At 35.8% G+C, this 27,143-nt stretch overlaps 1 protein-coding gene across 2 annotated transcripts in view; it reads right to left on the bottom strand.

Annotated features, from left to right (window-relative positions):
• Window positions 1-27,143, bottom strand: part of UHRF2 (ubiquitin like with PHD and ring finger domains 2) — a 75,262-nt gene that overhangs the window by 37,355 nt on the left and 10,764 nt on the right. For both annotated transcript variants that reach the window (XM_069476467.1, XM_069476469.1), the window contains 2 exons: window positions 22,286-22,545; window positions 3,620-3,838 (listed from right to left, as the gene is read on the bottom strand). In XM_069476467.1, the coding sequence (XP_069332568.1) occupies window positions 3,620-3,838; window positions 22,286-22,545 (479 nt within the window). The remainder of the gene's footprint in view (window positions 1-3,619; window positions 3,839-22,285; window positions 22,546-27,143) is intronic.

The raw sequence follows: 27,143 nt of genomic DNA, 5'->3' as shown, positions 1-27,143 counted from the left end.
ACCTTCAACACAATAGAGAGGATCAAAACTGAAGGTTAGTTCTTTGCAAAAGTCTAACAAAACTGATAAATCTCTGGTGAGATTGACCAAAAAGTCACAAACTTAAATTCAGGAATAAAAAAGGAATATTACGACAGATATTGTATATATTAAAAAGATGTGGCTACTAAACAAATTTATGACAATTCTAAAATATAGATGAAAGTAAATTCCCAGAAAATTCTAGTTCAAAAAGAAACAGAAAATATGAATAGTTCTATGATCAATATAGAAATCGAATCAATCATTAAAAAAACCTTCCCATAAAGAAAACTCAGCTAGCACTTTACTAAGGAGCTCTACACCAAACATTCAAGAAGAAAATACAAAACTCTACCATAAGATAGAAAAAGAATATTCCAAATTATTTTATGAAACTAGCATAAATCCATGAAGAACAGCTAGACAGGAAGATTAATGTGCAACTTTTCATTAACACAAATGTAAAAATCCTACACAAAATACTATCAAATCAAATCCAGGAAAACATTCATAAAATATCTATAACAAACATAGTTATTAATGAAATTTTGGAAGTTTTCTGAGGTCAGGAGGATAAAAGGATGCCTGCTATCACCACTTCTTTTTAACAATGTATTGAATGGCCTAGCTGGTAAATAAGAGGAAGAAATCAAAAGTAAAGGAAAAGACAAAACAAAAATGTCCCAATTCACAGATGATTATAAACATTTCAAAAACAATCTACATGTAAATTAAAGTTAGTAAATCTAGTAAAGCTACTACTGGATCCAAAATCAAAGGAAACTTGAATTCCTATACACTAGTAAGAAAAAAGATGACTGGAAAATTCAAATGAAAGTACACAGAGCTAAGAACATACAACCTACTTGAAGAACAAGGCAGGATGACATGCTCTGTCATATTATGAAAGTGTGGCACTGTTATAAAGATACCAGATCCATGGTAGAGAGTAGAAGAATCAGAAGTTTGCATCAAATATAAGGATTCTTGATATGAAAGAGGTGATACTGAAGATCAGTGGTGGGGGAAATGGGCTTTTCAATAAACAGTGCTACGAAAAATGATTATTCATATGTATCAAGTTAAATTAGACCCTTACCTCACACTATAAACAAAATCTACTCCAAGTCAATTAAAGATCTAAAGGCAAAATCACAAAGCTTTTGTTAGGTACCGAGAGTATCTTTATGATCTTTGAGTAGGGAAGTTTCTTAAAGCAAGACATAGAAAACACAAGGAAAAAAACTTCCTTGAACTTTGATGACTTCAACTACATTAAAATTAAGAAAACTAATATTCAAACATCATAAGGAGAAAAGACAAGCCATAGAGTTAGATTTTTGCCACATATGACTGAAATGATTTAGTCTTCACAACTGGAACTCAAAAACTAATCAGATGAATTATTCAATTAACAACCACTAAAAATGCACCAAAGTTGAGAAACACATCCTCACAAAAAATATCCAACTTGTCAATAAACACACAAAAAGGTTCTCAACTCCATTACTAGTCAGGGAAATACAAATCAAAGCCACCATTAGATACTATTTTATTATATACTCACCTGATTAATAGAAACTAAAGTCTGACAAAACCAAGTGTAGATGAGAATGCAGAGCAACAGGAACTTACACTGTTTCAGAATTGTAATTTGGTACAACCACTTAAATATCTGATCTTTACTAAAGATGAAGATGCACAGGGGTTGGTTCTATGATCCAGTAATTCTCCTAGACACAGTATGATCTAGAGAAACTAATGTCCATACGTGCCAGGACACAGTACAAGCATCTCATGGCAGCACTATAACAGCCCCAAACTGTCTATCAACAGCATGATGCTTTTATATTTTAACCCCGATCATTTACCCATTCTTTCCAGTAAGAAAAGATTTCTAACTATGAAAAAAAAATTCCCATCCTCAAGCCACCAGCTTTTTTGGCTCTTGTGTCCCTAGTGCTTCTAAGTAAAAAAAAATGAAGAACACAATACTTCACAGGACATTGTGTTTTACTGTTGGGCTAGCCATCATATAATTGTTCTATCAAGCCAATATTTGCCTATCTATAATTTCCACTCAATCTTAGTTCTAGCTCCTGAGTGCCAGCTTGCTCCACTCTAACTATACCTCAGAATCACTTGGGGAAATTTTTTTTCTTCTAAATAGCTGGCTTTTTTGCTCAATGCTATGAGTACTGTTACGCTATTGTGTACACATGCTTTTTATACATCCTACACTCAAGTACATTAACTATAAGGCTCCTTACACAGCCAGTTTATTTAGGTGCTTTCTCCTTTTCTTCATGATTTGTTTCTATATCAGAATTTCAAAATGTTTAGATGTTTAATCGAGCCACACCCTTAGTCTAGCAATAGAATCACACTTTCTAGGAAGTTCTGAAATCTGTTTTCTAAAGTATGTTTTCAGCATCTCGCAACATTCATTTTCTTTATCTCAGGATTCAGCAAACTTTCTCCACAAAGGGACAAATAGAAAGTAGTTTTGGGTTTGCAGGATGGATGGTCTTAGTTGCCAACTTTCAACAATGCTATCAAACAAAAACAACCACAGATAATACATAAGTCAATAAGCATTGCTGAGTTCCAATAAAACTTTATTTACAAAAACAAGGCAGCTAGTGGGCTGTAGTTTACCTACCCTTGCTTTATGTATTTTTAACCATAAGCAGATGCTTGCTCCCAGATTTGTCACCTTGTGTCACTAATTCAGTTAACCAGAATTTGACAAGAATATTAGCTTGGCTGCTTCCCTTATGTAAAAGAAAACTGCCAGGGTCATTCCAAAATCTTCAATGCTCAACACAACAAATCTAAGAATTCTTTTTAAAGAAATGCAGGAAAATGTATATACAAGGATGTTTATTTAAACATATTTATAATAAAGGACTGGAAATAGTTTAATAGAGATTTTCTTTTTAAAAAGGAAACTAGTGACTATTTTGCAAAAAAACTATTCAGATGAAGCAGACATAGAAAGATGGTGACAATATTTTCTTAAGTGACTGTAAAATAATACCTAGTACTTTAAAATTTGGGGAAAACATCTGAAAGTATTTCATAAAGAATCAATGGTAGAAATATGAGTGATTTGGTATTTCAGGTGATTTTCTACATTTTGAATTCTCTTCACTACACCTGAATTCTGTAAGTTGAAGAAAAATTACTATGAAGGAACGATTTCAGCTAGTCTTAGTCCAGCAAACAGATGGTTAAGTAGCCATCCACTGCTATTACATCTACACAGATCCTTATAGCAATCATAGTTATTAAAATGCTTTTGTATTTTGTTTTGATCTATAAGAATCCTGTGAGGTAACTAAGAATTTCTCTAATAAAATGCTCAGTTTTCCCAGATTCATCCAAATAGTATCTCCAACCATAAAGTAGAGCTGGATATTTAAGCCATTCTTAATTTTAAAAATCCAAGAACTTATAAAATATTCTCCTTTAGTATGGAAATTTCCATCTTTCATAATTTCTATCTTTTGTTGCTAAGGGACATGTGCTTAATATCTAAAAATTACTTTCCTTGATTAATTCAGTAATTAAATGGCACCAGTGAAGAGAATCTTACCCCAGGAAAATTTTTACACGAAGTTCTTTTTTGGTCCTTGAGATTGTCTTCAGTGTGGTAATTTCTGCATCAAACCAAAATCCTCTTTGTCCAGGATTTTCTACGTTGTAATTAACCATTACCACATCACCAACATTTAATTCACTCCATTTCAAAATGGTTCTAGCTCGTGGTCTAAGATCCTTGACATTCATTTGTAGAATACCACTTTCTGGATATCTGAGGAGAGAGAAAGAACCACAGAGCATGGCTTATGATTATCACCAAAAACAACTAAAATTTTATGCAACATATAGAAAAATCTCATTTGTAGAATTAGTCAATTAAAAGAAAAAGTAATACAGGTTGCAATGTCCTTAAATAGCAGGTGTACTTCATGTTGGCCTCTCACCTGTATTGTGATACCTACAGGTTGGTCTCTGTAAGTGTGAGCACAAACCCTCTCCCCACCCCCACTAGGCCTCTTTTCATGGCTTGCTGAATGCCAGGCAAGTGTTTACTCCATGTTCAAGAACCACCATTATATCTACCTTGAGGGAGCTATATACCATTTCTCTAGAACAGACTAGATGTAACATATCTATTCAGTCAATGATTACTGTTATAATCTGGATATTCTGAATGAGAGACTATATATTCTTAGTGGTACTTAAATGATATACATTCAAGATCTTAATTCCCAGAGTAAAACAATTCTTCTTAAGGTCTAAAGACATTCATTGCTTGCTGGGAATGGGAGCAGGTAAAAAAAAGAGATACAATTTTTAAACCCAAGTTTAAGATTAGATAGATTTTTAATTCATTTTTATTTATTTTTTAAACTATTTATTTATTTTTTATTGATGGATTGAGACAAAGGTCTTACTCTGTCACCCACACTGGAGTGTGGTGCTATGATCACAGCTCACTGAAACCTCGAACACCTGGGTGGATTACAAGCATGCATCACCATGTCCGATTAATTTTTATTGTAGAGACAGGGTCTCATAATGTTGCCCAGGCTGGTCTTGAACTCCTGCCCTCAATCCGATCCTCCTGCCTCAGCTTCCCAAAGTGTTGAGATTACAGGCATGAGCCACTGTGCTTGGTCAACAATTATTTTAATAGGACTAGATGTTGGTCCTTCTCTGATCTTGGAACCAGTTCATTGAATTCTGCCATTTCCTTTATGCATAATAAGAACGTGAACGTAGCATTCTCTAATAGCCCCCATTTTCCCAGGAAGATTCTAGTTCTTATGTGTAGACAGCTCTCTAGTAATACTTAAAAAAACACAAAATTTTATATGTACCAGAAAGTAGAACATGTAAAAAAAAAAAAATTCTAGCAGAATTTTGGCTTTATTTATATTTTCTACGGGTAAGCATAACCAACCTAAACCTCACCTATACCGAAAGCTTTAGGAAGTTCTTCAATTTTAGGCCTAACTTCTTGGTATCATCAGGCCCAAGTAAGAAATATAACAGTTCATATTGGCTTCTATAAAATTAAGACCTGCTGCCCCTACATACTGCTAGGTAGTAGAGGGACAAATAAATGAGTAACACCTGGTTCTCGTTCTTACAAAGTTCAGTCTATTGAGGTAGGCCAAACTATAATACTATAGCAGTGGTTCTCACAGTGTGGTCCCCAGACTAGCAGCATCAGCATCAGCATCATCTGGAGATGTGTTAGAAATGCAAATTCTTGGGTTCCACTTCAGACCCTGAGTCAGAAACTCTGGAAGTGAGGCCTAACAATCTACTTTTACAAACCCTCTCAGTGATCCTGATGCATGCTCAAGTTTAAGAGCCTATTGTGCTGTAAGAACATAGGAATTAAATATCATATTGCAGTGTAACAGTATTAACAAAGTAGAAACTAAAGGAAGAAACCTTTAACTCTCAATCAACTAAGAGTGGCCTGCTAAAAATGAAAGTGGGTCTAAAGCTGGAAGTAGCTCTAGCAGTTAGCCTTGGTTCTTCCAAATCAAATAAGGATATGTAAGCCTAGGACTCTCACTGTATATCAACTCATTTAGAATAAATAGATATTAATCCTTGTGGGATTGTAATCATCCAATTTAATCAAGTCTCTAAGTTTTAGTTAGTTTGGGGGGGGGAAAAAAAAACAACCCTCAGGATTGCAAGGGGCATCAGACTATCTGGTCCATTTACCCTTTCAGTGCCATAATTCTCTTCTACAATGAGGCTTCCAAATAATCAACCTCTGCGTTTTTTTTTTTTTTTTGAGACAGAGTCTCAAGTCTGTTGCCCAGGCTAGAGTGCCATGGCGTCAGCCTAGCTCACAGCAACCTCTAAGTCCTGGGTTCAAGCAATCCTTCTGCCTCAGCCCCCGAGTAGCTGGGACTATAGGCATGCATCACCATGCTCAGCTAATTTTTTCTATATATTTTTAGTTGTCCAGTTAATTTCTTTCTATTTTTTTAGTAGAGACGGGGTCTCACTCTTGCTCAGGCTGGTCTCGAACTTCTGACCTCAAACTATCCTCCCACCTTGGCCTTCCAGAGTGCTAGGATTACAGGCATGAGCCACCGGGTCCATCCCATATTTTAAACTCTTTTTTTTTTTTTTTTTTTGAGACAGAGTCTCACTCTGTTGCCCAGGCTAGAGTGAGTGCCGTGGCGTCAGCCTAGCTCACAGCAACCTCAAACACCTGAGCTCAAGCGATCCTACTGTCTCAGCCTCCCGAGTAGCTGGGACTACAGGCATGCACCACCATGCCCGGCTAATTTTTTCTATATATATATATTTTTTAGCTGTCCATATAATTTCTTTCTATTTTTAGTAGAGATGGGGTCTCGCTCTTGCTCAGGCTGGTCTCGAACTCCTGAGCTCAAACGATCCGCCCACCTCGGCCTCCCAGAGTGCTAGGATTACAGGCGTGAGCCACCGTGCCCGGCCCCATATTTTAAACTCTTATATGGTGATGACTCTAAAACTCCACGCTTACCCAAGCTTTTAAGATTCATATATCCAATGAATGTACCTCTAATCCAGATGTCCCAGAAGCACCTCAAATTCAAAGCATTCCAAAACGGAATTCCCCCACCCCATAATCTGATGTTCATGCTCTCAGAAACTCAGAAGTTTCTCTAATTCCTCTTATAATGCCTCCATCCATTAATGCTTATTTAATGTGACTCTACGCCCTTAGTTAGGATTTGCATTTTACAGATCTTGACTACTGCCAAAGCCTAACACATCTCCCTGTCTTTAGGATACCTTCCAATCCATATTATACTTCTGCCAAAGTGAGGATTCTAAAACAGATCTACTTACAATATTTTATTAAGTCTGATTACAATCTGTTGATAGGCTATGGGCAAACAGATACTCTCATATATTGCTGATGGGAACACAAAGTGTTGTCTTCCCCTCGTGAAGGGGAATCTGACAATAGTCAGCAAAATTGCCTATATTTACCTTCTGACCCAGGAATTTCACTTCTAGGAATACATCCCAAACATAAAAATCCCCATGAAAAGATATATACACAGGCTATTTATAACTGCACTATTTTTTAACAGGACTAGAATCAAATGTCTATAGCAGAAACTATTAAAATATAGTAGTTATATAATGGATTACTATGCTCCCATAAAAAAGGAATGAGGAATATATGCTATAGAATGATCTCCAGGATATATAAAATAAAAAAAAGATGAGGTGCAAACATTATGTGTAGCATACTATTTTCTATTATATGTATGCGTAAATACAAATATTAATATATGCATTTGTATATAGCACATATATAAATGTGTATATACATGTATACACACATATTTTAAGATAGAAGCAAAAACCAAACTAATAAATATTGTTACTTACAGAACAAGGTAAGAAATAGGGTAGAAAGAATCAGAATGCAGGCTCAATTTCTCTTAATGTACCTTGTTTTGGAGATTAAACTGTGACACTGTGGTGTTTCACATAATTAACAAAATGTGAGAAATACCCCAAAACCAAAATGAAACAAAAGTACACAATTGGTGGCTTCACTTCAGAGGAACAAGTAATTTAAAAACACTAACTTGACTATACAGCCCAAATAATGTATTTCCGAAAGATAACATTTTAAATTTTTTTCAGTAGTCCTATTGTTTGCAACATTAGTACTGCTCGTTTACTAACAGTAAACTCACTGTTACCGTGAGTAGGATAAAGCATTATCAGTGATAACATCAGGAACCATGATTTTCAGGGTAAGAGAAAATAAATATAAAACTAGAGAGATTAATACTCTAAGTTTCACTCTAAGTTTAATTAGAAATATCAATATAAACCCAGGGTGTATTTAAGTATTTCCTAGCTTTGTCCAATGACAAGTATCAATGAGCAACCCAGACTATGTGCTCTAAATACCATTTCTCACCAAGATTAACTGGGGCTCCTCCAGGAAATGGCAGAATCTCGGCCTGGAGCATGTTGTTGCACCCAAACACAAAGAAGTGCTCAAGAACTATTACGTCAGGTTCAACCTGAAGAAGCCTCCATAGGCCAGAAATAAAATAATCTGGGCACCAAAAATAACAACTTGGATAGATTAAAATGAGTCTTAAAATCCACTGTGAATTCATAATGCTTAAAAGTAAAAATCTCACTTGTCAACCTTTGGAGGATTCTGCGGAGTTACTCTACAATTTTATAATGGATGGATCAGGCTGACAACACCTGAATCTTATCACAAAAAAGAGATGCAGGTATTATGCATCTACAGATGCCACACAATAGGTAAGCAAACACCATCTCTCAAGTAGTGTTATCTAGTAACACAATTTAAATCCAATCTAACTTCTAGATGTAACTATTAACATTAGCTTTTCAGGAAACTAACAAATAACAGAAGAATGTGTTAAATACCACTATAAAGATGTGATAGTAAAATCCAGTCTGGGAAAACTATGTAAGACAAATTATATAGTTTACAAAAAAAATTTTTTTTTTTTTTTTTTGAGACACAGTCTCACTCTTTTGTCTGGGCCAGAGTGCCGTGGTGTCAGCCTAGCTCACAGCAACCTCAAACACTTGGGCCCAAGTGATCCTCCTGCCTCAGCCTCCTGAGTATTATCTGGGACTACAGGCGCTTGCCACCACACCGGGCTAGTTTTTCTTTCTATTTTTAGTTGCCCAGCTAATTTTTTCTATTTTTTTTTTTTTTTTTTTTAAGTAAAGACAGGTCACTCTTGCTCTGGCAGGTCTCAAACTTCTGACCTCAAGCGATCCTCCCGTTTCAGCCTCCCAGAGTGCTAGGATTACAGGCATGAGCCACCATGCACAGCCTCAATTATTAATAAGTACTAAGGAGAAAGCAGGAGAAATCTGTAGACTGAGACTTAACCTATCAACTAAATGTAATGGATGGACCTTGCTTTTTGAGCCTTATTTTATCAGCCTAAGTATATTTTTAAAGAGACAATTAAGGAACTCTGAACACTGGCTAATTGATATTAAGTAATCACTGAGTTTTATGTGGGATTTGTTGTTATACTTTGTGTTTCAGAGTTCCCAAGTCCATCCCCAGGTTCAATGATTCACTAGAACTCACAGGACTCCTCCTCTACAGGACAGTATATAGCTGTACCTATGGTTATGATTTATTAATACTACAGCAAAAGGATATAAAGCAAAATGAGCAAAGGGAAAAGGCACATAGATTGAGAAGAAACTAGGCACAAGCTCTGAGAGTCCTCTCCCAGTGGAGTCAACAGGGTATGCTCAATTCCCTCAACAACCAATTGTGGCAACATGTGTGAAATGTTGTCTACCAGGGCAGCTCATTAGAGAGTACTCAAGGTAACTAGGGCCTGGTCACATAGGTACAGCCTAGTACATACCAAAATTCTAGGCTCCCAGAGGCATATGTACAGCATAAAACATTGTTTGTTGAAAGAGGTTAGGCACAGTGAGCTATTTTTAATCAGGAAATGACTGGAATGCTCCTGAAATCTAAGTTCCCAAACACCAGCCAAGGGCCAACCACATAAGCAGATCTTTTTAAAGATAGCAGTCTCTGATCTGATATGGTAACTTTTGCAAACCCTAAAAAGAACACTTTTAGTTATTTTGTCAGTTGGATGCTCTGGGAAACAGATGTCAAGATAAAGGTGACACCTATAAAAGACAGGGAGAAAGAGCAGAAGTAGGCAGTAAACACCCTTAGACCATGATGCTGGTCTATCACATTGAAAGAATGAAAGAAAGTCAGGCAGGGAAAGCCTCAGACTGTGGCACAACTCTGACAACGTCTTGGCAAAACCTAATGGTAAACTCAGGTGCAGAGATTAACATTGGGCAGAATTTGCCAGGTCACTGGCTGGGGGATGCCAATAAAGAACACAACCTTGGTTCAAACACCGTGGCATAGCTCAAAAGTGCTATGGTTGAAGATTATAAGCTAACTGTCCTCCTTGTAGCTGGTCAGTAAAGATCTTTCTTGAGGGGAGATCCAACTGGTACATACCACGGTCACTAAGGCCACATTTGAAATGTAAGGTTTGAGACTTGCTTCAAAATAATCCAGTGGTGCTCAGGGATGCTGATAAACAAAATTGGCCATGAGTTGATAATGGATGAAGCAAGGCGATGGGTTCATTATACTGTTGTTCTGCTTATGTTTAAAGATTTCTATAATGAAAACAAAAATGCTAGGTAAGTTAAAATCTAAAAGGCTCTTCTTATTTTTTGAATGTTTTCTATATGTGTACAAATTTTAAAAGGAAACACCCAAGGCTTATAATAAAAACAAGTAGTCTCCTGGTACAGACCATTAAGCTCCTAACTCTTGTTCCCCAGAGGCAACCACTTTCAATTCTCAGCTATTTCTTATTTACCTCCATATTTTTAAACAGCATGCTAAAAATTTGTTTTGTAAACTGTTACTCTACCCATCCCCCACATACAGTTCACTTGCGTACATCCTCCTCTTATAATTCTAACACAGGGCAACTGCTCTCTAAGTGTTTACATATATTTACAACAACCCTTATGACAGAGGTAGGCATTATTCTATCCCCATTTTACAGATGAGGCACAGAAGTTAAATAACTTATTTGGACAATATTAAGAAACAGAGACACGGTTCACATTCTTGATTATCTGGCTCAACTCCATTTTCTCAATAAGGGATGACAAACTTTCTTGCTCTCAAGCACATTATACAAACTATGTAGTTTGTAAAATCAGTATTTCAATTTTTTAAAACATGTTAACTAGTATTCACAGCTAAATGATGATGTATGCTTTAATTACATTTCCTTCCTGCCACAGCTTTACTTTCCTTTGAGTACCTAACTGTTCTTTTTGGTTGCTATTAATTATGTACCTATCATTAATTTATCTCCATTCCTCCACAGTTGGTAAAACTCTTCTGTGTTCAAACATTTCATGTACTCTACTAATCTTTTGGGCTGCAGAACATCTCTAGAGCTCTCTGTCGTATTCCAATCTGAACAGCTTGCTCTGTAGGCCTGTTCCATTGCTGTCATGTGGGATCTTCCATGACATCCTATGTTGAAGCCTATTTTCTGGATAGCATGTCATCTTTCTTGCTTTAAACCCTCAGTAGGGTTAAGAGTGGTTAAAATGTTCCTTAATACAAGTTAACTAATCAATCCGTTTGTTCTCAGTCCTATTTCATATGCCTAACCTCCAAAGTACCTAGAGAATTCAAGTCCTAAACCTTCCTAAGGTTCTCCAATACCAAGTTACTTGCTTGCTTCTTGTTTGTTGACTTCTTGTCCAGAGGATTCAGCTTTCTCTGGGCTAAGCTAGGTACTATTCATCCATTAGTATTTTACCTTCCAAAATTTTGTTGCTTTCCCTTGTGTTTTGACTTCAATCCCTTTTTTATCCTTGGGGGTTTTTATGCATTTATTCTCTGTCTTCTAGGAGGGTTTAGGAAGGAGTGGAAAACAAAACACGCACCTTAATCTCCTTAAGATTGCTTAACTGGGAAACTTTAATCACCTCTAGTTTCATTTCTTCTTGCCATATGCCTTCTATACTCCAGCCATACTAATCTATTTTCAGGTAGCCTCATAGTTCCTGTTTCTTTATCCTGTACCCTGCTGTTCTCCTTCAGGAACACAGAACTATCTCTTCTACCTTGTACTCTCAAAGCTATAAGTGCATATTTCTATCACACTATAAAATAGCAATTTTTCATTGAGGAGCTATTACTATTTTCAAACTTTAGGGTACTTGGACTATACCAGGGCTACAAATGTTTGGAAACATGCCCGATTCACTAAATAGAAAAATCTGCTTTATATAAAGCTCTTAATCAAATATAATAAACGATGACTGCTGTATTTGAAACAGATCCCCTTGATTTTGCTGTCTCCTTAAGGATCCTTGATCTAAATATTAATAGTTAGGTGGAAATACAAAATTTCATGCAGAGCTAAGAAGAAAAATGCTTTTAAAAGATGTTTTTAGTGTTCTTAAAAATATGTAGGCAACTAAGCTATTAATTATACCAGTACTCAAGAGGAAGCCTTTTCAAGTATAGGCAGCTGTCGACATAGCAGTCCCCCTTTCCCATGAAATTTAATGTATAGTTGAAGCTAATCACAGCAATTGGTCCAAGCAGCCGAATTCAGTATTTACATTGAGGAAAACGATCATGCAGACTGTATGAAACATTTTGGGAGGTATGGAAATTTGAACTTTTTTTTTTTTTTTTTTTTTGACCTGGGACTTTAATTACATTGAACTTCTAAAACAGGGCTCAAGGTGTCCCCAAAGAACTGGAACACAGAATGTATCAAGGTCAAGTTTACCAATACTGTGCTAAGGGCCAACCCTATACCTCACACGATAGTAATATTCCCCAGGGATTTGGGGATTGGGGGTGTGTAAACTCACAACTAATGGATGTGGTGAGCATTGTAGGGGGGAAAAGGCAAACCCCAAACCATGGTTTGGGTGTGGCAAAGTCATAACACGTATCCAAAATGTTTGTATCCCCATAATATCCTAAAATAAATAAAAAATAAAAATAAAAAGTGGCCTTACTATAAAATAGTGAAAGTACATTTTCTTAGGTAGCTTTTAAGTTAATAATTCTAAAAGACTCAAACTATATTAAGCAAGGCAGTAACACTGAAACCCTATTCTTTCAAAACACAGCTTCCTGGGGCTAATGTGTTTAAATAAGGACACCCTCATCTGGAGACGTTCTAGTTTAGCAAATCTTTAATATCATACCTCATGTAAAAAGAGAATAGTTCTGATTTTAATAAACTTCACGAAGTTTCATACCTAAAATTCAAGGCTTACTCAAACAATTTAGAATAACTCACTTTAAACAGCTTACACTGAGATTTTACATACTACATGGAAAAAAATCTCATTTCAGAGCACATTAACATTGGATAACTATTTTGATAGTAGGGGAAACATAATTAAATTAAAAAATACCTATGCCAAAAATACATCTCTAAATATTATTTAAGAGTGCTTACCAAAATACCCTGGCTATATTAGTAAATGAAAAGCAAAAGGTTTGATTCTATTATCACCAGGTATTTTTCAACATCAGAAAAAAGAACATGGGTCAAGCAGGTATTTACAGGCTGGGCGTGGTAGCTCACACCTGTAATTCTAGCACTCTGGGAGGTGGAGATGGGAGGATCGCTTGAGCCCTGGAGTTGGACGCTGACGTGAGCTATGATGATGCCACTGCACCTGCACTCTACCCAGGGTGACAGAGTGAGACTGTCTCCAAAAAAAAAAAAAAAAAAGAGTAGGTATCTACAGATGAGGAAATTAAAACTGAAAGATTTAAAACAAAACAAAAAACTTACCAATAAACTGAAGACCTGGAATTCAAAACAAATTTCAAATCTAGTACCTAAACTGTATAGCTTATGAGAGAATCACTGCTCTGTATACTTAACAGGCCCCTGGGTATCTGTGTGAAAAGCAGATTCCTGGACCCTGCACAAGGCCTACCCAATGTCGGGGCAGGGATGGAGGGGTCCCCTCACGAATCTGCATCTTAAACACCTTACCTGGGTGAAACTGCATTTTTCTAACCATTTTTGAGAAACACTAATATATATATAAAGAGATGAAACATAAATTTGAAGAGGTAAAATCAAATGATATCTGTAAAGTCCTTTTTCTAAGTACTAAGTGATCTTACAACATGTAGACAAGCAATGATAAGGTCACACACAGATCTAACTTCTATCCTTTTGAACACTATTCATTCAAGACCCTGCAAATCACAGGTTAGAAGAAATATTCTAAGTCTTTGGTATGTATATCAGTAACAACCAAGAAGCAACGAGGCAGACAGGTGCTTGCACCAGGGTTCTGAAATTAAATCTCTCGTTCTAGCACCCTACACTCAAGATAAACATGACACTTCAAGAAAAATATGCTCTTTCTCCCATCAAAACTTAGAAATCATTACATTTGACTCACTCAAAACATTTTTAAGACTCCTTTAGAAATACATCACTACATGTCAATATACTTAAGAAAGTCGGTTTTGTTACTTCATAGAAAAACTACTTTCATCTAAAAATACCATTTGATTTTATTCAGAATTGGCTCACTGACTTCTATTTGCAGTAGCCATAATTAAGGCTACTCAAAAGCATGTACCACAGGCTGAGAATAGCTCCAAAAATCTTACAGAATGCTGGGAGCAATGACAATATATTTTAAGACATTTGCCAGATGAGCTTTTAATTATAGCCTAGCATAAGTTACTCCCAAATTTCTAAGTGATGCTGTAACATTTCCATTTTATCTCCATCCCATGGTAAAGCCTTGACATTGTATTAAAAGCAGCAGTTTAATCTATGGTTTAAAAAACCCCTTTAATATTAATGAGTATGTATCCTCCCCACAGAAAAATACACAGGCATTTATGGACAAGTAAAGAACCTCAGGTTTATAGATGTGTTCTGTGAAGGCGTCATGACTAAAGAGATAAACACAAGTTTTTTAAAGTATGTAAACAACTCTATATGCTATATATAGACAATGCTTTATAAACCTTTTTATAAGCATGCTTTTCCCAAAATGAGAAGGCAGTATGGTAAAGTAGTTGCAAGCATGTGTTTTTCTGAATCTTGGTCTACTGTTTACTATAATACCTCTTTAACAATGGGCAAATTATTTAACCTCTCTTAACCTCAGTTATTCCCAAGTATCTACTTCATTGAATTTCTATGAGGATTATATGAGATAATCCAAGTAAAATACTTGTATACTGTTTGGCACATTGTGTTATTTTAACAAGAGAATTATTAAACTACTATAATGTGGGTATTACTATAAAAAGGCTTTTTTGGCAGTCATTTACCCACATTTAAAGATTGCCAACTTTGCCTAGCCACAAATTACTCATTCTTAAGATATGATACAGACATTAACTTTCCTAAGAGATTTTCCTTCTTTACATATACCCTGTACAAACTACCAGGTGTTTTCTAGCTTTTCTCCTTATAGAAATCAGCTAAAATTTATAAATCAAGACCTCTAAATTGCATCACTAAATTCAATAAAACAAAAGAAAAGCAAGTCACTAACAAGAACAGTTTTCTTAAATTTACCTTTTTAATTGGCCTATAAGACTGACTAAAAGTACACATTAAATTCCCAGTAGTAAGACAATAAAAGAACAGATGGTACTGTAGAACTATGGCCTAAAACTCAAAGCCTAGACCATACGATTAAGAACTTTACGTCAATGTTTTAGAGAAACTTTGAAATGATTGAAAATTTGTGGACTGAATATATTGTAGTGACCAGAGACTGAGCTGCTTAATCGACTAACATTTCAAAGAAATGCATTTTATAACAGGGAAGACGTTGAGATCTAGTTCAACTCTATCTCAACTTCAGGAGGCTTGTCTTAGGAGAACTGACTGGCATATTTAAGAGCCTAATTTAACAGGAAAACCAGAACTAGATCTCAGAATAAATAGTCAACAATTACATAGTATTTTCCCCCTACTCAAGAATTTCATAGGGCCGGGCATGGTGGCTCACGCCTGTAATCCTAGCACTCTGGGAGACTGAGGTGGGAGGATCACTCAAGGTCAGGAGTTCGAGACCAGCCTGAGCAAGAGCGAGAGCCCCATCTCTACTAAAAATAGAAAGAAATTAGCTGGACAACTAAAAACATATAGAAAAAATTAGCCGGGCATGGTGGCACATGCCTGTAGTCCCAGCTACTCGGGAGGCTGAGGCAGGATTGCTTGAGCCCAGGAGTTTGAGGTTGCTGTGAGCTAGGCTGAAGCCATGGCACTCTAGCCCAGGCAACAGAGCGAGACTCTGTCTCAAAAAAAAAAAAAAAAAAAAAAACCCCACAACAAAAAACTTAAAAAAAAAAAAAAAAAAAGAATTTCATAGATAAATTCACCCATAAACACATTATAGATGCTACTTTTTATGCAAAGTTAATATGAGTCAAGACTGTACAGTGGAGAAATGGTTCTTCATTTAAAGTCACCTACAGGTCATTTAGCTTGAATGAAATATAATTTTGGAAAAGACTTTGAGTTCTAATAATTTTGTCTATATGGAAACAAAATAGAAAAAAAGCCACAGACCACCTAACATGCTAAAATAAGGATGAACACCCAGATTCTTCAGGTCATGCATATCATTTTTGGCCTTTAAATATTTACTATATTTAATTAAATTGTCACATATCAACTCTTTTCCCCCATATTGCTCTTCAGTAGCAGTTGTCTAATAGCAATGGATAAAGCTGAGTCAAAAAGAGTCTACTAACAAGTGGTTCTCCAACTTGAGTGTGTCTCAGGATCACCCAAAGGACTTATGAGAACACAGATTACTGGGCTAGTCCCAGAGATCGATTCATCATGTCTGGAGTGAGCCTAAAAATTTGTATTTCTAACAAGTGATGCTAATGCTCCTGACCAAGGACCATACATACTTTCAGAACCACTGGTCTAAGGCTTTAACCATAGCTGCACATTAGAATCACAGGGGAAGAACTTCTGAAGACACCTATGCCTGGGCTGGAGAGGAGGCACTCAGAAGGACTGTATAATATTAGAAGTTCTTTGGGGATAGGTGCCAGGCACTGATATTTTTGAAAACATCCTAGACAATGTGTAGCCAAGGTTGAGAACCACTAGTCTAGGTATTAAAACCAATTTAAACTAAATCCACTGACAATAGGTGTTTCTTAATATAAGAGATAAAGATTTTAGCATTTGCCTACTGATAAAGCAGCCAAATGATAAATACAGATAAAATTCAGTGGGATAGCCTCAGTTGCTGACATACCTACCTATGGCTTAACTCAGAAGTTGTATGTGTACTTTTGCTTTAAATCCTAGGCAAAATCTAAAGCAAGTCTTTAAGTCAAAATTGCTATTTATATAAAATGGCTGACCTCTGAAGGCAATGAGGTATAGGCTATTACAAATTATATGTACCATGTCTGAGCTGAGTGACAATACTGCATATTGATTAACTCTGGAGTCAGACAATTTAATTGATGTGAACTCTGGCAAGTTATATAATTAAGGCTTGGTTTCCTCACGATGGTTAATGTAACTAACATAGTCATGCTAAAGATTATGCAGCATACATGTAAGAAGTCATGCTCAGAGCCTGGCACATGAGACTTAACATTATCTAAGATATTGTAAGCTATGCCATAAACATTATTAAAAACACTAAGGAAATGACTGTCCTTCAAGACTACTACTTGCCTTTGGTCAACATCATGGCTCTTGATCAATAGCTTCAGGGTCTCTACTCTCACAAGACTACAGTCACAGTTTTGTGACTTTAGATGTTCAGAGTCCTCAAAAATACTAACCTTAACTTTTACTATCTTAACTATAGAGAGGATAATTGATGGGAATAAGCAACATTTAGGGAACTATAAAAGTGAACAGTACAAGCTTACTGAAATGAAGAAAAATTTTGATATTCTCTTTTTTCTTTTGTTGACCACTTCATGATTTATAATTGCCTCTATTACCTTGACATTTTGCTTACATTTAAATTCAACTCCCTTTTGTTTTCTGTCCAAAATACTAAAAACAGAGTTTTTCAGTTATGGTCTCTCCCCAGTAATGAGGGCATGGGGTGGGGTAAGGTAGCTCTCCTCGCAGCCAAGTTGTGTATGCCCACTAAAACAGGTACATTTAAAAATGATTTAAGAATTCCTTGGAATCTAAATCTCTAGGGTCTAAATTTAATAATCCTAACTGTCAAATTTCTCCCTAAGTAATGATTAGGTTGGTTGAGTTCTAATAGAACAAGGGTGATGATAGATGAGTGATATAGACTAGCATTCAGGGAAAAAACCCCACAAATATCTACTTTGTACCAGGTACCTCTATGTTAACCTTTGTTTTACAGTATCTGTGGCAAAATGTGAACCATAGACTTGACAGCCTAATCTAGGCCTTAAGATTAAAAAACTATGGAATATTCACAAGAAACCTTCAAAAATTCGCCTATGTTCAGCAAGAAATCTGTAGAAAAGAGACGTTTACAAACAATTAGTAAAATTCAAATTTTAAAACATCTCAAGTCTCTTAACCTTTTTTTCATGATCTTACAGTGTTTGTATCTTTGAGGGGAACAAAAAGGAGACAGATTAGGAAAGAAATGATTTTGCTTATATTTTACAATGATGTCCATTACTATGTCTTCAGTATTTTTTTTGTTTGGTTTTTTGAAACTCTTCTACCAAGAATTAAATCTGTAATACCTACCATTCCTTGTAGACTGCAAATTGTTTTTAACTCTGTTGTCTGGAATACTGGTTAAACATGCAAGAAAATATCTATTTATCTTGGTCTGATTCAGCAAGCAATTCTGTTTTAATCAAATTCACTTCAAAGACTAAGAATTAATCTGGTCTGATATCAATATTTATCCGATCTGTAGTTTACTACAAAAATAGCTTTTAAACAGCTCCATTCTAAACTGATAAACACTGCAGATCCCAGAAAAATTCCAGAGGTAGATTTCTTGATCCCATGTACAATACCTCCCTGCCTTTGCTAAATGACAGCTTGTTCAAATTACACTGCCGCACTTGGAGGTTTGGTGATATGATTATGCACAGGCTTGCCAAATAAGCAAATTACTCTAGTAGGAAGAATGAAAAGTTAGTTAACTAAGAGAAAAACCGTGTCACTTAATCAGATCATAAATGGAATAGGATGGCATCCTATAAGTACTTAAAGCCTATTTAAAGTACAAAAGAGTAACTTTGAGAAACACTGTTTTGGAAATAAGAATTATACTGAAGTTAGAGGCCATCTAATACAATCACTAACTTTATAAGTTATCTTTGCAACATACCATCACTAGTAGGTCTCCCAGTCTATGGCTGAAGATGGCCAATGCTTGTTTATTGGCTACTTCAAAGGCAGACCATTCTCTATCTTTAGATTTGACTGGTAGGAAGTTTTGGTTATCCTGAAACTTGCCTTCTGTGTCGTACAGAACTTCCTTCTAGAATGAACTTTAAAAATATAAGAGATCATAATCCAAGTCTTTCCAGTGAAATATTTAGTTCTTTCAGCTGCTATTCATTACAGTTTTACATTTTTATATTCTGCGTTCTATTCTGAACATGCACCAGGTCCTGTTGATATTGTTTTTGAAGCATGGAAGCTAGAGTACAATATTCCAGGTAGGGAAGAGCCAGTCTAGTACAATAGCAGAATCATCTGGCTTGTTTTAGATACCTTACTTCTAATAAAACAGATTTATAGTATTAACTATTTGAGAGCCACATTCTGTTGACTCAGAACTTACCACAATGAAAAAAAAAAAAAACCTGTTTAATTACACTACTGCTAGGCTATATACTCCACTAGCTATCTCTTCAATGCATTCTCCATCCAAGGAAGAACTTGTTAGATGACTTACTAAAGTCAACATATACTTCACTTTAAAATTCATTTTTCTAATGATCTAAAAAAAAAATGAAACTTTACCAAGCTTTGTATCACATCCATATGGGATCAGAATGATTCTTTTCAGGTGCTCACACCAGCCTTTTGTTATCTTGGACTTTTATCCAGGAGCTCATTTATTCTTTTTTTTTTTTTTTTTTTTTGGAGCAGAGTCTCACTCTGTTGCCCGGGCTAGTGTGTCATGGCATCAGCCTAGCTCACAGCAACCTCAAACTCCTGGGCTCAAGCGATCCTTCTGCCTCAGCCTCCCGAGTAGCTAGGACTACAGGCATGCGCCACCGTGCCCGGCTAATTTTTTCTATATATTTTTAGTTGTCCAGCTAATTTCTTTCTATTTTTAGTAGAGACGGGGTCTCGCTCTTGCTCAGGCTGGTCTCGAACTCCTGACCTCGAGTGATCCTCTCGCCTCGGCCTCCCAGAGTGCTAGGATTATAGGCGTGAGCCACCGCACCCAGCCTCATTTATTCTTATATCTTATACTACGTTTTATATAGTTCTTTTCTCTTTTTAAAGAGGTGAATGACATTTACCTACCACTAAGTTTCTGTTATCTTTTATTCTTCAAAGAAAGTTCAGCTATCATACCTTTAAGTTGCCAGAAACTGAAACATTTCATTCCATCATGTAAAATTATTTAGGGCAGATAATTTTAGTCCTCTCATGTATGTTGGATTTAGATTATTTTTTACCTTCATTCTAAACAAGATGAATTTTCCCTTCATTTAAAAAAAACAGCCAAATGTGTTTTGTGCTTTAACATTACATTAAACTCAAGCAGGAGTGGGGAATCTGCGGCCTCAAGGCCACAATGTGACCCTCCAGATCCCCAAGTGCAGCCTCTCAACCAAATCCAAACTTCACAGAACAAATCCGTTTATTTGGATTCAGTCAAAAGGCCACACTCAAGGATCCAGAAGGCCACATGTGGCCCCAAGGCCCGATAGTCTTACTCCATAACCAACTTTAAGAGCCCCTCAAACTGTAAAATTTAAACAATCTTAGTTTACTTGGTATTTGAAGCTTCTTACCCTATTTCTATGTTGTGCCATTCTGTACAATATTTTTTTTTACCATACAATAACTCTTCTATTGGCCAGAATCAGATCACAGGTAGCAGTTTTCCTTGTTATTTCTCCCATCATTCAAGAGATAAAACTCAAGATTTTTTTTTTTGTGTGTGTGTGTGTGTGTGTGTGACAGAGGGGTCTCACATCGTCTCCCAGGCTGGAGTACAGTGGCACAATCATAGCTCACTGCAGCCTCAAACTCTTGGGCTCAAGGAATCCTCCTGTCTCAGCCTTCCGAGTAGCTGGGACTACAGGGGCGTGCCATCATTCCTGGCTAGGGTTTTTTTTTTTTTTTTTTGGTCCCCCAGAGATGGGGTCTTGCTATGTTGCCGAAGCTGGTCCTGAACTCCTGGGCTCAAGCAATCTTCCCACCTTGACTTCCCAAAGTGCTGACATTACAAGCATGAACCACTGTGCTCGGCTAAAACTCAAGAACTTTTTTCCCTCCTTCTGCCGCCAAAACTCAAGAACTTAAAACACTACCTGCTGACAGCAGATAGCTGAAAGTCCTCCACTGCTATAGTAACTTGCCTCTTTGCCACAGCACTTACAAATTCACAGACTGCTTATTATCAACACACCAACTCCAATCAACTCCTTTCTACTCCGGCCTCAATTCACCAATATTGCCAGTCCTGGCTAATCTTAGATCTAAATATTCATTCTAGTTATTGATTCTATTACCATCTATAATACTATGGTGAAAAGCAGCATAATGGCTCATTTGAAATAAGCAGTGTTGGTAGGCTAGCCACAACCACAAGTAGTATCAGAAAAGTGAAGATTAAAGGGATCTATTCTTGTCCCCTCCTTTCCAGGTATCCTTATCCTGGAAACCTGAATTAACACCAAAGTCTTTTTATACTGTCTTGTGGTAGGGAAAAAGTCATCACCAATCTAGGATTTTGAACTCTCATACTTGATAAGAATCTGGTATTATTTCCATACATATCAAGGTATCACTTGAGTGGTGACTTAAGTTCATTTAGCATGCTTAATAAATACTAAATTAGTCCCAATGGTAACTTTTGTAAAGTTAAATGCATTTTTTTTAAATGGATACAGAAAATAATTCAGTGTTAGAAAGCCCTCAAGACAAATTCTTAACACCATTTTCATCTAACATTTTAAAACATTTGGTTGGGGAAGGGAGATTAGGGAGTGGCAGCTAATGGGTACCAGAGATTTCTTTTTGGGGGGATAAAAATATTCTAAAATTAGTTTGTGGTAATGCACAATCATGTCAATATGTCAAAAACACTAAATTATATCTTTTAAACAGGTAAGTTGTATGTGAATTATCTCAATAAAAAGCTGTTTAAAGATATTTCAACCTCATTCTAATGGCTATACATGTTATAATACACATTCTAAAATACTGCTAAAATACATATCAAAAACTTAATAAAACAAACCTGTACATCCTAAATTAAACCAAGTTTTAGAATACTGAAAAACAAACCGTTTAAGAGCCAGAGATGACAGAGAGTTAAAGGGCCCTTATTTGTTAGATTACAACCACCAAACAAAAGTAACAGAGTGAACATGACTGCTAAATGATTTCTTCCGAAAGACTAAGATAATTTTGAAATGGAAGGCTTTGCTTCTATAAACAAAAACATGAATGAAGTCCTCAATAGCATGAGCACTTACTCATCGTATTCGATATGATAAATAATGTCTTCAGCAGCAGCAACAGAGTCTGAATTAGATGTAGAGGGTACACTGTCCAATTTATTTGTGTTCTCTTTGGAATTACGATTTATGTTTCCATTAGTCCTTTTAAAAGAACTGCCATTCTTCAGTGGAGTTTTGCCACGTGACTGTTCATCGGAAGCTTTAGTAACACTACGTATATGTGCTTCAAACCAAGCACCAAGGCCGACATCTCTGGCATCCACCAATTCATTTACCTAAAAAAAGTTTAAAATTAGTTAATGAAGCTTTATTTTATCTACTGCTTCAAAAACTTTAATATAACTCAAGTTATTTGAGAGTTATTACGGTAAACAATATTTGAAGCTACTCATGTTTAAAGTGATTATATCAAAACTATTCTTTCTGGATTCTTACATCTTCAGTCTTTCATTTATTAGAATGAAAATATTAACTTTCTTCTAAATTTCCTTCAATGAAGTAACTGTTTTAACTACTGTTTACCCATGTCTATACTAGACTTTTGCAAATATAATTCTTATGTATCTACGAGTCACTCTCTTAAGTTATCAAGAATGTTAATGAAAAGCAAGGACCTTAGACTATTATGACTGCTATTAATCTGTTCCATGAATTTCTTCATAATCCTAAAGATAACTTACAAAGTCTAACTAGAAAACAGTAAAGTATTAAATAGAAAATAAACCTTGAAAATGAAAGAATTATGAACAAAAGGAAGAGTCTAGTGAACCCATTATACAAAATGGGCTAATTTCCATCACTAGTTAGTAACTCACTAGGGCAAATATATTTGCCACCTCAAAGAACAAAGGTAAAATATAAAAGCAGGGCTGTAAGATACAAAAATGGATGTAGTCAAGTCTAGTAGCTGATCCAGAACTAAACTGTGCAATCTGACAAAAGGAAAACAATTTAAAAACAGGTATACCATAGAATTATGTTAAGAGTTAAGAAATGGAAGCAGGTAAAATTCTTCTCCAGAAAAAAAATCTAAGGACACTGTCTAAAAGGTCAAGGCCCTTTCAAGACAATAACCAAGAGAGATCTCTTCAGCTTTTTTAAATCCTTAAAAAAGGAAAAAATCTATCAACACAAGATCATTTCATCAAAGCTAGCTCTTACGTGGGAGTATAAGAGACCACTTAAGAAGTCTAATATAATTCTAACAGATTGTATAGCTTGTGGGAAAAGTATATACTAAAAGTTAAATACCCATATGTCAGGTATTATTTAAGGTTCCTTACTTAAATGTTTGTTTAACCTTAACAAGCTTAATAATTCTTACTTTATAAGATAAGGAAACAAAGGCTCTGAGAATTTAACTTGCTCTAGGTGAAAGGTAATGAAATATAAAGCCAGGATTTGAAAACATCTTGATTTTGAAGCTTATTTTCTTGCCATTATATCATGCACCTTGATATAGACAGGTAATTAAGAACTTTAAAGGTAAGTGATGAACTTAGAAATATGGTACTAAAAATATAAGCTTTCAAACCACCAAGCTGACACAGAAAGAGAATACAGACAAAACCAAAAAGTAGTAACTATCACTACGAGAAGAGTAACTATCACTACCAGAAGAGTTACAACGTTTAACTGAAGGCAGTATATGTAATGAACATGGTAGCAATGAAATAGCTTGAAAGATAACGTTCAATGTAAGAATGAAGAGTTTAGGAGAAAAGGAAAAAACCTAAGAGCCAACCATGCTAGTTATGACAAAGAAATCAGATGTAATGTTATACATTACATAAATTAATCCCCGTATTAAATGGACATATGTATAACATTCCATCATTTTTTTCATAACTGTCACTGACAAATTTATAGACATTTAGCCTCTTATAGGCAACACAGCTAAAACAAAAAATAACCAATGTTAAGGTCCATCATACTTGGGAGAATAAACTGAGGTTACTACTCCTTCATAGCAAATCAAAACGTAAGAGGTTTCATACAGCACTACATAAATATTGTTGTAGCAGAGAATGCATCATATATAGTCGATACTAAAACAGTATAACAGCAAAACTATCTCAAGCAATATAAACCTTACTATGGAACAGTAAGAGGCATATATGAGACACTGAATTTGCCTATCAAATATAAGAAACTAGCAGGCAGATCTAGCATCTGGCTACCTCAGTATCTGGCAATAAAATCAGAGTTAGAAAAAACCTAGGTCAACCTAAAAACACTGTTGTTGCTTATGCTTAAACATCATACATAGAACTTACTAGCTCACGAAGGTAAGGCATTCTTTGAGTAAACCTAGATTTACAATAGGAAACAAGAACAAAGTTTATGTCCCATTAAGTATAAGTGAACCACTCACAATGTATATAAACAGAGTTTGGGAAAAATGCTCTTAAATTCATAAGTTTTTGCACATAATAAACACACTAAGTTAGGCAAAACTTGAATGGGCCAAACTGCATGCAACAGGTTAAAGCTCTTTTGTAAAGCTTAAGTTTTTTTGTTGTTTTTTTTTTTGAGACAGAGTCTCACTCTGTTGCCCAGGCTAGAGTGCCATGGCGTCAGCCTAGCTCACAGCAACCTCAAACTCCTGGGCTCAAGCAATCCTTCTGCCTCAGCCTCCCAAGTAGCTGGGACTACAGGCATGCACCACCACGCCCGGCTAATTTTTTCTATATATTTTTAGTTGTCCAGCTAATTTCTTTCTTTCTTTTTTTTAAGTAGAGATAGGATCTCGCTCTTGCTCAGGCTGGTCTCGAACTCCCGAGCTCAAACAATCCATCAGCCTCTGCCTCCCAGAGTGCTAGGATTACGGCGAGCCACCACGCCAACTGTAAAGCTTAAGTTTTGAAGCCAGTTCAGAAGCAAATATTTAAACCCATATGATTAACATGAAAACAGATGATACTGCCATGGTAACTTTCTAAGTAATCTAGTGGAAATAAAGAACTGAAGTAATTAGCCAGAATAGAGTAGCAAAAAAGCAGATAGTATGACAAAAGAGGAAAACAATTTGTGTGTGTGGGAGGGTCTCAATTGTGCCCATGAGATGGTAACTTATTTAGGTAACTGACAACATGGAGAGGCTAATGTCATTGAAAGAAGAATTACTTTTCCCAAGAGAAGGGGACACATACGAAAGCACCAGGTTTGGTCTGGAGGCAGAAGGAACTAGGGAAAAGCAGGGCCCTGAACCTTTGTGTTTTCCATGGGAAAGGCAAGGCAGGGGAAACTAAGATTGGCTAGTTTGAATAAAGTCAGCGGGCTGTGGGCTATAGGGCTGGTCGTCTGGTACCTGGGTCTACGTGATTAGAGTATTTTAGAAAGTCAGTTCTTAGAGTCAGTGAGATTCAACTTATGTTCAATGCACATACAATGGGAATGGATGAACCAAGCCTCTGTATAATCTTTCATGGGCTCTCCAGATGTGATAGTGATATCTAGTTTCTTGCAACATACGAAAATACCTGAAACTGGCCAAATATTGCCCAGAATTATCAAATAGGGCAAAACAAGAATGATACTGGATAGTAACTTCAGATTAAATTTTCATTTTAATGTATTGTTTAAATTTTTACCTCTGCCAGTTTTGACTAATTTGAATTTGAAATAATTTGAATTTGAATAATTTAATTTGAAAATTCACCTTTTGGGACCAAAAGAATATTTTAGTCAAAAAGGAGAAGTCCAAAAATTTGCTTGTTCATCCATAAAGCAATTTTAATCACAGAAAGCTCTATATCTATGAAAAAATCTTTATAAAGTAGAAGTGACATAAGCAAGAATTCAAGATAAAGGCAAAAAACCTCCGTTTTTGAAAGTGTACCTAAAAGCAATTTAACAAAATTTTGATACGCTAACTACTCAGACTTGCACTGTGGGAAATAGAAAAATTCAATGCAAATTCAAAACAAATTTCAAAGTAGCAGCTTCTAAGCTGTTTTCAATTTAGTCAAGAAATTAATATCTAACAAAAGTTCCATGAACACAGGGGACAGTATCATTTGTTTACCTCTCTATCCCTAACACCTACTACAGGTATATGCTAGATATTCAAATATTCATGGAATGAATGAACTATCTGGAAATAAGCACTTCTATATGAAAAATAAAGCCACCAAAATTTCAGATACCTACAACAATTATTAAGCTTCATCAAAAAAAAAAAAAAAAAAAAGAGCAAACAAATTTGTTAGCCTCTTCAATAAACAAGGGAGGTTAAATGTAGCTCTAAATATATTACCATAGGAATAATAGATGGTAGCCTTGAGAGTTAAAGTGCCAGGTTACAAAGTATTCCTAAATGGGGAAAGGGGATCTTAATGTAAAATTTACTTGCCAGTTCACACAATTAAGCAGCAGCTCATCTGGAATTTGAAACTAGGTCTGATGACAAAGCTCAAGTCTTTAATGTCTATACTATATGATAATATGAAATAGAAGAGATGTTAAAGAGTTTAAGTTAGTGACAGCCAAAGTGCTAACACTGAAAATAAAAAGCAAAGATCTACTGAGAGAAGTAGTTTCTCACGATGCTCTTTTGCATTAGATTGTGAGAGAAGAGGCAAGGTGGGATACTGAGAAGTTTGCTAAACAGAAAGAATTTAAGTTGGCCTAAACTGCTTAACCTTGATCGAGATCTGCAGATACATAAACTAGTCCTACAAAAACAAATTGATCCTTTCACTGCCCAAATCAATTCAAAAGTAGCAGCTTCTAAAATCTAAACCATAGCTGAAAAGACAAAAATATAAGCTTAATATACAGATGGTTAAATATTCATAGATGTGTATATACATACACATATTTCCTTGCTGTCAGCTGAGGCCCAAACAGTGACACTCCAGTTAGCAAGGAG

The sequence above is a fragment of the Eulemur rufifrons genome, chromosome 7, assembly GCF_041146395.1.
Source record: "Eulemur rufifrons isolate Redbay chromosome 7, OSU_ERuf_1, whole genome shotgun sequence".
NCBI lineage: Eukaryota > Metazoa > Chordata > Mammalia > Primates > Lemuridae > Eulemur > Eulemur rufifrons.
The sequence above is the reverse complement of the archived record's forward strand: the minus strand, read 5'-3'. Positions and strand labels throughout refer to the sequence as shown.